This window comes from Rhincodon typus, chromosome 10, assembly GCF_021869965.1.
Source record: "Rhincodon typus isolate 14 chromosome 10, sRhiTyp1.1, whole genome shotgun sequence".
Lineage (NCBI taxonomy): Eukaryota > Metazoa > Chordata > Chondrichthyes > Orectolobiformes > Rhincodontidae > Rhincodon > Rhincodon typus.
The window spans coordinates 79,235,403-79,249,053 of NC_063341.1; the positions used below are offsets into that span (position 1 = coordinate 79,235,403).

At 44.4% G+C, this 13,651-nt stretch overlaps 1 protein-coding gene across 5 annotated transcripts in view; it reads left to right on the forward strand.

The window, feature by feature from the left end:
* Positions 1–13,651, forward strand: part of slc44a5b (solute carrier family 44 member 5b) — a 389,888-nt gene that overhangs the window by 238,791 nt on the left and 137,446 nt on the right. For 3 of the 5 annotated variants that reach the window (XM_048601655.1, XM_048601657.1, XM_048601656.1), the window contains exons 5-9: positions 1,021–1,105; positions 1,719–1,847; positions 4,404–4,464; positions 7,912–8,035; positions 10,589–10,621. In XM_048601655.1, the coding sequence (XP_048457612.1) occupies positions 1,021–1,105; positions 1,719–1,847; positions 4,404–4,464; positions 7,912–8,035; positions 10,589–10,621 (432 nt within the window). The remainder of the gene's footprint in view (positions 1–1,020; positions 1,106–1,718; positions 1,848–4,403; positions 4,465–7,911; positions 8,036–10,588; positions 10,622–13,651) is intronic. The other 2 variants (XM_048601658.1, XM_048601659.1) reach the window with 1 other exon arrangement.

Below are 13,651 nucleotides of genomic sequence, written 5' to 3' on the forward strand. Positions count from 1 at the left end.
TTCAATCAGATTCATTGGAGATAACCCATCCTTTATAAATCTACGCTAACCCCACCACCACCCACCACCCCTCCGCCCCAGTCAGCTGAAACTATTCCAACCGTCCCACCACCCTATCCTTCGTCATCAGGCTCCTGTAAATTCCCGGCAAGAAGTGTAAACCCAGCTGCTGTCCCATTCTCAAAGTTTCCTGGGTCAGCTTTGAAAAGCTTGGCCAAAGAATTTCATTTTCAAGAGTGATTTAAAGTAGAATTCGAGAGGAGAGAATGAGAAGGAGAGGAAAGAGAGAGAGAGCAAGAAGAAAGAGAGCGAAAGAGTGAGAGGAGAGAGTCAGAAGAAAGAGAGAGAGACAGCGAGAGGAAAGAGAAAGATCAGAGAGAGAGTGAGAGGAAAGCAAGAGAATGAGAGGACAAGAGGAAAGAGAGCAAGGGGAGAGAGAGAATGAGAGAGATATACAGTGGGAACTGAAGAGGCAGAGGGAGAAGCACCAGACTGAAGGCTCAGACAGCTTGAATGCATGGCCATGGATGGTACAGAGAGTAAAATTGGAGATGTCACAGAAGGGAGGGTTACAGAAGAGATTGAGAAGGAATGTCGGGTGTGAGGAGATTTCAGAAACTGGAATGGTGCAGCAGGGGTGGAGTGGGGTGGTGGAGGAAATGGAGGGAGAGTGGAGTGGGTGGACGGTGTGAAGGGGATAGAGGGAGTGGTGGGAGTGGAGGCGGTAGAGAGGAGGGCAGTGAGTTGATGGAAGGAATTGAATACAAGCATAAGAATTATAAGGTTGCTTTCCAAGACTGTGAGCAGTTCAGAAATACATTGATTGATTAATTTTAAATTCAAGTCAAGATTCTCAAAGAGACTCTAGACCTTAAATGACCAGGCACAGATTGGATTTTGTTGCATATTCCAGTTTGGAAACATTAATTGTGTTAGTAATGCAGTGACAGACCCTTTGCTTTCCATTGTACAATAATCAGTTGAAAAAGTGTTGCAGTTATTTCCCCTGATCTCTTTCAGGAACAAGACCATTTTATTCTACTTCAACATCCTGAAGTGTGCAAGCCCTGCAGTCCTCATCAACCTACAATGCCCAACGAAACAGGTAGGTCTCCATGGTCTGGCTTTGCAGCTCAGTATTGACCCTCCGACAGTGCGGCACTCCCTCAGCACTGACCCTCCGACAGTGCGGCGCTCCCTCAGCACTGACCCTCCGACAGTGCGGCACTCCCTCAGCACTGACTCTCCGACAGTGCGGCACTCCCTCAGCACTGACTTTCTGACAGTGCGGCACTCCCTCAGCACTGATCCTCTGACAGTGCAGCGCTCCCTCAGTACTGACCCTCTTACAGTACGGCACTCCCTCAGTACTGACCCGCCGACAGTGCAGCGCTCCCTCAGTACTGACCCTCCGACAGTGCGGCGCTCCCTCGGTACAGACCCTCCGACGGCGCGGTGCTCCCTCAGCGCTGACGTACATCCTACACTGAATTTCTGGTGGAGGATTGTGATGTTTCCCCGTTGCCAGGCAAACGTTATTTGTGTCCAGGTTACTCGGGTTGAACTTTCTGGGAGCCGGTGACGACATTGGCCTGTGTGGCCATTGCCCGTAATTGTCTTTGTTCTAATTTTTGTTCCTCTATGATTTGTTTTTGTGATGGGCTCTGAATCGAACTGTTTAAAAGTTGTAATTGGTATGTTTTCCTTTCTATGTGCAGGTTTGTGTTGAGAAGTGTCCAAACCAGTTTGCCCGATACTTCGATGTGAAAAACAATTACCGATGGAACAAAACTTCCTGGGAATATTACCGCCAGTTTTGTCAACCTGGCTACAGCATTCCTCGAAAGGTGGGTCCAATCAGGTGGACTAACAGAGCATAGAATTAGTTTGGCATCTACAAAACAAACCAGGACTTTGACCCATCTGTTTTGTGATTATCCTCCCACTCCCTCTTTGAGTCACCCTGACATCCAACCCTTCCGTTCGTTTCTCCCTCGTATCCTTGTCGAGCTTGTTGATTAACTCATCTTGAACAATCAGTTTGACCAGTCCCTGAGAAATTCCCATCTATACCTACCCGCTGTTTCCTATCTATCAGCCATCTTGTAATCCATGCTGTCAAGGTATGTCAATCCCAAACATTTCTAACCAACATGCGCTGTGTCCTGTGAAAATTCAAATGTATTACCATCACTGCTTTCCCTTTATCTCAAGAAAAAAAACGCAGAAAACAAAGAACAATACAGCACAGGAACAGGCCCTTCAGCCCTCCAAGCCTGCGCTGACACATTTTGCATTTCCATACTAAAACTGTCTTATAGGATCCGTATTCCTCTACTCTGTCCCTATTCATGTACTTGTCCAGGTACTTCTTGAATGCTGTAATTGTGTCTGCTTCTACCACCTCCTCTGGCAGCGCGTTCCAGGCATTCACCACCCTTAATGTGAAAAACTTGCGTCACACATCTCTTTTAAACTGCTCCCCCTGCAAACTGAACCTGCGTCCCCTAGTAATTGACCCGTCCACCCTGTGAAAAATGCCTCAATCTTATGAATCTTATAACTGTAGATGCTCAACATCGGAAACAAAAACAGAAATTGCTGGAAGAGCTCAGCAGGTCTGGCAGCATCTGTGGAGAGAAAACAGAGTCAATGATTCAGGCCCAATGACCCTTTGTTAACCTTTTGCGGTAAACACCAGGCCCCAGGGACAAGGGAGTTTTGATGCTGGTGGATTGAGTAATTGGCGAGCTGTTGGGTGGCTTACCCTGAGAAGAGGCAGGTCTCTCGGCCGACAGAAGCGAACGCCAACCCCTCAGCGAGTTTCTGCTTCCTTTCAGAATGTAGCACCTCACATTTACCCTCCATTACTCTTCGGACCTCTTTCCACCAGCACCCACTTTGCCTGGCTTTATTCGTTTTAAACACCTCAGCTTTTAACAGGCTGCAGCAAAGATCTGTTCGATCCTTTGTAATTTTTACACCAAAGTCACTTGCTAATTTCTTTATTTTTCTATTTTGGTCCCTACGGTTTTGTACCTCGGTACCTTTGTACCTAAGATGACGTCAGGAATGGTGACGTTACACACATTGCGCTGCCCTCCTGTACTTGAGTACACGTGACAATAAAACCTAATTCTAATTCGAATTTGAATTCTTTGGCCCAGTTGCAGTTTGTTCACTGCCAGCTTTGACATCAATGTACCATCCAGTGAGTGGTCCCAAAGTGACATTTAAAGGTTACCCTCTTCATAAATTCTTCCAATTTGTGTGGCACCCTGTTGAATAAGTTGAAAATCATACCCTTCTGTCAGTGCATCCTGCAAGAGGTTGATAAGCTGTGAAGGGGTAAATAGTAGATTATTTATTTACAGTAATGCTGACATTAATGATCTATTAATGCTTTCTGTCTGTTTATGGAGAGAATGATTGCTCTTAAATCATTCACCTTGTTGCAGTAACTGTGATGTGTTTCGTGTTGAATGAAGAAAGTTTCTTCCCTCGTCACCTGACCCTGTCAGCAGACCCTTTGATTCCTCCCCCTCGTGTGTTTATCAGGCTTCCCCCTCAATGAATCCACAATATTCCCCTCCCCATCCCTGTGGGAGTGAGTCCCACATCCCCTTTCCCCCCAACCGTTGGAGTGTGTTCCACATTCCAAATAAATTTGTTTCTCCCGATCTCCCTGATGGATTTATTGGGGACCATCTTCCATTTATAACTCCTCATTATAGTCTTCCCCACAGCTGGGAAACATCTTGTCAATTTTTACCCTTTCAATTCGCTTTACAATTTGCAGCTCACTGATTTAATTACCGCAGTTCAAAAGGGAGCAAGCTTTGGACTATTCGATATCATAACCTCCCCAGTGCTGCTTTACTTGGACCATTTTTCTGACAGCTTCATCACTGTCCCCAAATGCTTTTAGCTCTGTGGAGAACAGAATTGTAAGTAAACCCCTTCAACCAAGCACATTCTTTGAAGGACCATGTCTCCTGTGGAGAATAGTTGGTGATATTGGATAACTGGAGGATGTAATGTGTTTGGCTGTTTTTGAACGATGAACCAAGATGGGTGGAATGACCTTTCCTGTCTCTGTCTATACCAGGATCTCGCTGCATTTCACAACGTATTACCCATCCTGACAATTGCCAAAAGAGACTCAGCTTGTTGATGCACATGCATTCCTGATAACAATGTCTCAACCAGAGTCCACTTACCAACTAATTGTCAGTCTTCATTCATACAGTCTAAAATCCCCATGAACTGGTATTCTTATGCAAGATGAAAAAAATCAACAAAATGTGTCTTTTTTTTTCCAGTAATGCTCCAGCTCAATATGACCGAGTGGCTATTTGATGTTCTTTAACCAACCTCTTCTTGTGTTGCCCTCTGTATTTTAGTCTGCTTCCCAGGTGATTCGAGATGAAGACTGCCCATCAATGATTGTTCCCAGCCGACCCTGTACGTATCACGTCTTCCTTTGATGCAATACTGGCCCGCATTTGGTACTTACTTGTCCTGAGGGGTGGGGCAAGGAAGGGAATTGGTGGGAAGCAGGTGCACCACACAGACTGCTATCGCATGGGTGTGTGAGCTCAGGAATCATGTGTTGAATGAATGTCCCCTGCCCACGATTCGTGTGGTTTGGGTTCGCTCACTGTCAAAGTGCGAGTATGTGATCATCCTGTGCAAAGTAGTGGAGCTAAATTAACAGTAATGCAGCGATGAAATGTGTTTATTACCTTAGGCAGATTCTTCAGTGGAAAAAAGACTAAATAGACTAGAATCATAGCGTCATACAGCACAGAAACAGACCCTTCGGTCCAACCAGTCCGTGCCGAAAATCATCCCAAACTAAACTAGTCCTACCTGCCTACTCCTGGCCTATATCCCTCCAAACCTTTCCTATTCATTTATTCATCCAAATGTCTTTTAAACATTGTAATTGTACCCACATCCGCCACTTTCTCAGGGAGTTCATTCCACAAGCGAACCACCCTCTGTGTAAAAAAATTGCCTCTACTGTCTTTTTTAAGTCTCCCTCCTCACACCTTAAAAGTGTGTCCCATAGTCTTGAAATCCCCCATCCTATGGCAAAAAAAACAAGTACCACTAACTCTATTTATACCTCTCATTATTCTATAAACTTCTATCGGGTTGCCTCTTACCCTCCTACGCTCCTGTGAAAAAGTCCCAGCCTATTCAGGCTTTCTTTATAACTCGAACCTTCTATGCTTGGCAATGTCCTGGTAAATCTCTTCTCAATTCTCTCCAGCTTGATAATATCCTTCCTATAACCAGGTGACCAGAACAGAACACAGTATTCCAGAAGAGACCTCACCAATGTCCGATACAACTTCAACATGACTTCCCACCTGGTGGCTCAGTGGTTAGCACTGCTGCCTCACAGCGCCAGGGACCTGGGTTCAATTCCATCCTTGGGCAACTGTCTGTGTGGAGTTTGCACATTCTCCCTGTGTCTGCGTGGGTTTCCTCCCACAGTCCAAAGATGTGCAGGTTAGATGGACTGGCCATGCTAAGTTGCCCATAGTGTCGAGTGATGTATATAGGCCAAGTGGATTAGCCATGGGAAATGCAGGGTTAAAAGGATAGAGTGGGGGAGTGTCGGTGTTGGGTCTGGGTAGGATGCTCTTCAGAGGGTTCGGGTGGACTCAATAGGCCGAATGGCCTGCTCCTACACTGTATGGAATTCTAAGATTCTATGAAGTATAATGTTTGGAGGATAGCAATCTAGTAAAGATATCAAGCCAATCATTAACGAAAAAGCATCATCTTAAACTTGAGGAAAGAGAACAAAGATTTGAATTTAAATGGCAGCTTTGATGTCCCAAAGACCTTTATGGTTGATTCGAGAGGACTGTTCCCGTTCTGGGACTATTGCAGTTGGCCAGTTTTCACAAAGCAAGGTTCTACAAACAGCGATCAAACAAACAAATTGTTCATTGGGGAATAAATATTGACCAGGGCATAACAGCATAAGAACAAGAAAAAGGAGTAGGCCATTCACCCCCTCAAGCCTGCTGTCCTCATGGCTGATCTCACCTTGGTTTTAACTCCACTTTCCTACCTGCTTTCCATGACCCTTCAGCTCATTGCTAATGAAAAATCTGTCTATCTCCTCCTTCGATTTACTCAGTGTTCCGACATCCGCTGCGTTCAGGGGCAGTGAATTCCATCAATTCCCGACTGTTTGAGAGAAAAATAATTTCTCCTCATCTCTGTTTCAAATGGGGGTTGGTGCTTAACTGCTGCCTGAAATGCCTGAGCAAGACTCTCAGTTCGGGGCAATTTGGGATTTGCGACAAATGCTGATCTTGCCAGAGACACCAGCCTCCTGTGAAAGACTAAAAGGCCAGAGAGAGAGGGGGGCTCCTGTGCTCCATTGGTAATGAACCTGGGTTCCAATCCCAACCTGCTCCAGAAACGTGTCATAACATGTCTGAACAGGTTGATGAAAATAAAAATGAAAGGCACAAAAGATTTATATGACTGGTTTCAGAACTGAGAGGTTCTAATTGTTTGAGCAGTTTTGTCAGCTAATTTTCCAGGAGCAGGAAAGAGTCATAGTCATAGTGCATGGAAACAGGCCCTTTGGCCCACCATGTCTATACTGACCAACAAATAGCAGACTACACTAATCCCATTTACCTGTACTTTGTCCATGGCCTACTATGCCCTGGTATTTTAAGTGCTCATCTAGATGCTTCCTAAAATGTTGTGAGAGTTTGTGCCTCCATCACCGTCTCAAGTGGCACCTTCCATATTTTCATCACTCTCTAGCTCAAAACTTCTTTCTCAAATCTTCTGTAACCACTTCCTCCTCACCTTAAGCTTAAGACACTTGGTCTTAGACACTTCTGCTATGGGGAAGGACCAAGGCAATGACATGATAAATGTCAGAAAACACACAACATCAGGTTACAATCCAACAGGTTTATTTAAAATCACAAGCTTTTGGAGAGTTGCTCCTTTGTCAGGGACACTTCACCTGATGAAGGAGCAGGGCTCTAAAAACTTGTGATTTTAAATAAATCTGTTGGATTGTAACCTGGTGTTGTGTGACTTCTGACTTTATCCACCACACATCATGATAAATGTCATCGTGGAGTGATTTGATGTGGCAGACTTGGGAAAAATGTTTCCACCTGTGGAGTAGTCTAAAGTGAGAGGTGGCAGATATGGGACAGTCAGTAATAAATCTAGTCAGGAATTCAAGAAGAAATGTCTTTACCACAAGGAGTGCGTAGATTGAGGAACTCTGTTCCATGGGGAGTGGTCGAGGCAAATAGTTTGGATAGAACATAGAACATTACAGCGCAGTACAGACCCTTCGGCCCTCGATGTTGCGCCGACCTGTGAAACCAATCTGAAGCCCATCTAACCTAAATTATTCCATTATCATCCATATGTTTATCCAATGACCATTTAAATGCCCTTAAAGTGGGCGAGTCTACTATTTTTGCAGGCAGGGCATTCCACGCCCTTACTACTCTCTGAGTAAAGAACCTACCTCTGACATCTGTCCTATATCTATCACCCCTCAATTTAAAGCTATGTCCCCCCGTGCTAGCCATCACCATCCGAGGAAAAAGGCTCCCACTGTCCACCCTATCTAATCCTCTGATCATCTTGTAGATTTAAGGGAACGCTGGATAAAATCAGGAATGAAAGAATCAAAGGCTGTAGTGATGGGCTTGGATGAAGAGGGGCTTTTGGAGTCTCCTAAACCCCAGCATGACCCATTTGGGCCAAATGCCCATGAAAGTGTTCAGACTGGGTCCAGTGGTGGCTGGAAAGATTTTGCTGTTGCCGTGTTTGTCGCTAAGCGTGGATGGCAGGATTTCTGCCCAGCCCTGGTCTGATTTTCTTCTGCCTTTTCCTCACCAGTTCTGCGCCGTTGCTTTCCTGACTTCACCACCAAGAACGGAATTCTGACGGTGGCCAACAAGACCACGTTCAAAGATGGCCAGGGCAGAACCCGCAACGTGACAGACCTGCGGGATGCAGCTAAGTAAGTCACTGCTCCTCACTGCGACCTTTCACCTCCTTAACGGAGAGAAATTGTCAAGAGAATTCAATTGAGTCAATCAGGAGACAGGGATAGGAGGCTCAGTGAGCAGAGGGAGAAAGATTGAAGGGAATCAGGGAAAACCCCCAGAGGTGGGGACATGAGGGGGATTGTTTTACACAGTGAGTTGTTGGGATCGGCACAGTGCTGCCTGAAAGGGCAGTAGGAGCAGATTCAATCATAATTTTCAAACAGGAAATCGGAGAAATAATTAAACAGGAAAACATTGCTGGCCAATGGGACAGGAGTAGGGGAGTGAGATTAATTGGGTAGATTTTTTGAAAACCTGACTCCGGCAAGATGGGCCATATAGCCTCCAGCTATGTTGTAAAGTTCTGTGATATTATGATCTCCCTTGTGGGAGTCTCCTATTCAGCCTCTTGTAAAATGTCTGTTCAAAAGGGGGCTGTATAGAACCTGGGCCTTGTATAAACCAGCTATCTAACCATTGCATTCGGCTTCTTATGAATTGCCCTAGTGGCCTTTGTTTCCATTTTTTCTCCTGTAGCCAGTTTGTCTCTGACAGACTAAGGTGTTCATGTGGCTCAGAAGCAATAAGCTGAGAAACAGTTCCAAAGACAGTCTCAATATTGAGTCCGGAACCTGCTTGGGGACCCTACAGCCCTCCGGACTCAATATTGAGTTCAATAATTTTAGGGCCTAAACTCTCCCATGTCCCAGCCCGTTACCCCACACACCAGGCCTTGTTACCACATAGCCTGCCACTACACACCCGCTGTTGTTAGTCACTAACAGTCCCCATTAACAACTATTCACCCTCCCAGCCTGATCGTTAGCAACTCCTTTGTCTGTCCAACTGTCTTTCTCTCTCTTTGGGCTCTATCCTATCGTTTACTCCCTACCCCATCCACCTCCCTATTTTCTGCACATAAACTGACGTTTTCCCAGCCACCATCAGTTCTGAGGAAGGGTCACTGGACCCGAAACGTTAACTCTGTTTCCTCCTCCACAGATGCTGCCAGACCTGCTGAGATTTTCCAGCAACTTTGTTTTTGTTCATGACACCAGAACCATTTTCTTTATGCTCTAGATTCATTCTGATACATGCTGTGAGATTATTCTGCTGTCTGTCTTTAAGTCAATCTGATGTGTGCTCTAGATTTACTCTCTTTCTGCTCTAGATTTACTTACTCACTATTTTAGAGTGAATCTATTGTATATTTAAGATTCACACTATTCTAGAATTGTTCTGGTGCCTGTTCTAGAATGGAAAGGTACTATATTCTAGATTTATTGTGATACCTGTGCTATGGTTACTCTGTTATCTGTTCTGGATTTTTTCTTCTATCTGTTCTAGATTTGCTGTTCACTAACATCCTTTTATATCTCCTCTTATATCCATGTCACTTTACTTCCTCTGATCTAATGAATGTTATATGTTCCTCTCCGTCTGTAACTCGCTTCCCCCTAAACTCTACACCTTCAGCATCTGTAAACCTCTGTCACAGCTCATCCCTTTTAAATGTGTTGGCGTACTCTGTGCGTTCCCCAGGGAGAGCCAGGCATTGTACTCTGCTGCATCCATTGGTTTCCATCACTTGCCCTCATTGCCCTGTTCACTAGGTACTGGTGTCGAGGTCTGTGTCCATGACCTTTCATGTTAACATTACAGTGGTGGGCTGTGAGGTCGCACCGGTGTGAAGGTTTTCACCTGTCACCATCTGCCATGTCTGGTTATTATTTTAAATTTGTTCGTCTGTCATCAACTGATGAGATGACATCGCAGTCATTAATCCTGTGTGAAATGTGATCTGTCATTAATTTTGTGACTCAGTGCTTTGCAATGATATATCCAACTGTCAGAGAAGGAGAATTGAATAAATTGTTCTGGAAAATAAATATTTTCAGTAAAATTAGGAGCTGTGTAATAACCTGATCTTGGGGTTCAGTTCGTAGTTAATATCTACTCATAGTATATCATGTCATCAAAACATAGGACTACCCCCGATTATTAAGACTATTTCTATGTACAATACAATATTTACAATGGGGTGAATTAATCAAATCTTAATGTGTGTACTCTCCCTGATCCCATACCCCTATTTCTCATGGGAAGTGTCAATGTAAAATGTCACGGTTAGGTTTGCTCTCCTGCCCCTCCTTAAGGCAGGGCTGTGTAATTACAACCTGACACTGTTAATAGATGTTTCAAAGGTTACAGAAATATAGAATTAAGAACAGAGTCACGATTTTTAAGATGGGATCTAAATTACATTGATTTACTCTCTCCAACATTTCACTCCCCTGCTCTGTCTACTGTTATTCCCAATTTCCTGTATCTGTTACCTTGGGAGTTCAACTCAAATTGACAGATTTATTAAAATATTGGGCTGTCAGGAGTGATTCCAACCTGTGATATCTCTTTCAATTAAGCCATGGCTCCTCCATTAGTTTTCGGTGTTCTGCATTTAATCTTGTGAGTGTAAAAATGTTCTCCATCAGCAATAACAAGGAGTCTTTATTTTAAATTTACAGCAAGGTGACCATCATCCGCCACGGACCTAAGAGGTGTTGCAATAATTTTTGAGTAATCCTAACAGTTTGGAATGAGCTGGTGTGCATTAAACCTGCATGAGCTCTTTGGCTGTTCTGTTTGTTAATCTTGGAGTTTGGTTGGAATGTGTGGACCAGAGAAGTTGGTAGTCAGTATCGATATGTTTAGGAATTCAGTGTCTAAATGGGGTGAAGGATCAGAGAGGTGTAGGAGTACAAATCACTAACAGCAGCAACACCACTTAATAAAGCCCATAAAAAGTCCAACAAGTCAGTGGGGTTTCTGTCTTGAGGAATACAATTACAAAGCAGAGCAAGTTGTATATATTGCTTAGTCTACACTTGGAACACTGTGCATACTTCAGAACACCACATTGCAAACAAGATATTGAGGCATCAAAGAAGATGGAATAATGTTTTAACAGGAAAGATTTTAGAAGTTTATACCTTTCAGCAGAGGGTGACCAGGCCGTGACTGTGCTCTCCAGATAAAAGGAGGTTGAGGAGTGACCTGACATGCAGGGATTTCATATCGTCACCTAGGAGAGGATGTTTCAGAGAAGGAGATCAGAACTCAGGGCCATTTGTAAAAGGTAGTCCCTAACAAATCCAGTCAGGAATTCCGGGAAAACCCCTTCTCCTGGAAAGCAGGGAGAATGTCTCACTTGTAGGGGGGGAGGTGTTGGGAGGAATGTGGGACTCACTCCCATGGGGGCTGGGCTTTTGGAACTCGTGGTGGGGTTGTGAAATATTGTGGATACTTTGAAGGTTAAGCTGCATAAACACATGAGAAGGAAAGGAAGAAGATGTTGAGAGGAAGAGGCAGGAGAGCGATGAAGTTGGGAGCAGGCTCATTTGGAACAGGACAAAGCGTGGACTGCTTGGAATGAAAGAGCTGTTTGAAGGCTGTGTTATTACTGAGAGCTGGTGGCTATTGATTGTGTTCATTGGGTCAGATATCAAGGTGCCCTTTACCTGGAGATCGATGTCACCCACCTGACAAAGAGATGCCTTTGGAGCCAAAAGTGCAGCATATCACACACTGGCATGTCATGATACTGATGAGTCAATGCCAAGCAGTCACGCTCACTGGCCCACAGTGGCCTGTTTGAGGTTCCCTTTGTAAAATTGAATAGAGCTGGTGAATGTGTCTAAACCAGGTCTACTCACTGTCTGGCTGCCTGTTCCTCAAGGGACCATTGTTCATCGAAGAGCCAGCATGGACTTGATGTGGACTGATTGGTCTCCTTATGGGCTATAGTTCTTAATGTTAAAACATTCCTTCATGGGACCTCATTTATTGCCCGTCCCTAGTTGTCCCTTGAGAAAGTGGTGGTGAGCTGCCTTCTTGAACCACAGCTGTCCATGTGCTGTAGGTTGACCCACAATGCCCTTAGGGTGGGAATTCCAGGATTTTGATCCAGTGACAGTGAAGGAACAGTAATATATTTCTTAAAATTCTGAGGCTTGACAAGGTCGATGCTGAGAGATGGTTCCCAGTGCATTGACATCTAGAATGAGGGTCATAATCTCAGAATAGCTCCACTGTTTTGGTCTGAGATGAGCAGGAATGTCTTTATTCTGAAGTTTGTGAGCCCTTGGAATTCTGTACCCCAGAAAACTATGGATTTTCAGTGATTGAATATATCAATAGTGTATCAATAGTTTATCAACTTTAATATCAATAGTTGTTTTGAATTTAAATCAACCAAGTGCTTCAAAAGTTGGGCAAGAAAGGGGAGGGCTTGTGATCTTATTGAATGAAACAGGTTGAAGGGGACACTGGCCTGTTTCTACTCTCACCTCTTGTACATTCTTCTGAGCTGGACCCTGCAAATAGTGAAGTGGGAGTGAATGATGTTTTGATGGGTGAAAGGAATTTTGGGATAATTATTAGTCTGAAAGTTGATAAAATGACTCGAGTCAACAGGACACATCATAGGAACATAAAGAAAGAAACTTGCCACAGCAAATGACATGCCGTTATTCAAATGTGATGCCCTGCCTCTGAGCCACGAGGCCCAGGTTCAAGTCCCATCTGGTCCAGATTGATTCAGTGATAGGTGGTGGCCTATGGTATTGATCCAGAGAGCCAGCCTGGGTGAGACTGAAGCCGTATGCTTCAACAGACCTGGTTTCACTGCCCTCGCTCATCCTTCCTCCTTGAATATTGGCACCACACACAGTGTCTTTGTGCTGGAGCTTAGTACCTTTGCTTAACGAAAATGTATCCATCTCAGATTTAAAATTAACAATTAATCCAGCACCCACTGCTGTTTGTGGAAGAGAGTTCCAATCCTCTCCCACCCTTTGTGTGTAGAAGTGCTTCCTAACATCTCTCCTGAACGGTCTGACCCTCATTCTCAGACTATGCCCCTAGTTCTAGAATCCCCAAACAGTGGGAGTGGTTTATCTTGTATTCTCTCCAAGACCAATCTATCCTTCCTAAGGTGTGGTGCCCAGATCTGCTCACGGTGCTCCAACTGGGGTCTTTGGTATAATGGTAGTTATTTATGCTGCATACGTTAAGGGTGCTATATGAGTGCAAGTTATTGTTGTTAGCTTGGGATCTGACCCAATCGGCTGCTTCAAGGAAGCATTTATTCCACGACCTAATTTCAAACTGTTTTCGTGATGAGGTGGCTCACCAACTCTCACAGATGGCAGTTCCAAAAATACATTGGTTTCTGAAGGAAGTTAAGGTGGCATTGACAGAATCCTGTGCTTCTTGGCAAGGTTGAGGATTATTGATGTAAGCAGATTTGCAGAATGGTTTCCAGAGTTCCTGTAACCAGGACTCAGCCTCTGAGGTAGTTTAGCAAGAGGCACATTAATATAGTTGCTTTCTCTGTATGTCAGTGGGTATGAAGGAATGAATATCTTACAATGTGAAACTCTGCTTTCTGTGCTCATTGAGGTCAGTGATGAATTGTTGAGGGACAGGCATTGTCAATATGAAAGGTTCCCTGGTCAAATAGCAGAGAGAGATCAGCATCTGAGCATGTGAATCTGACAACAACAATAGATCTTCCTTTGTATAGCACC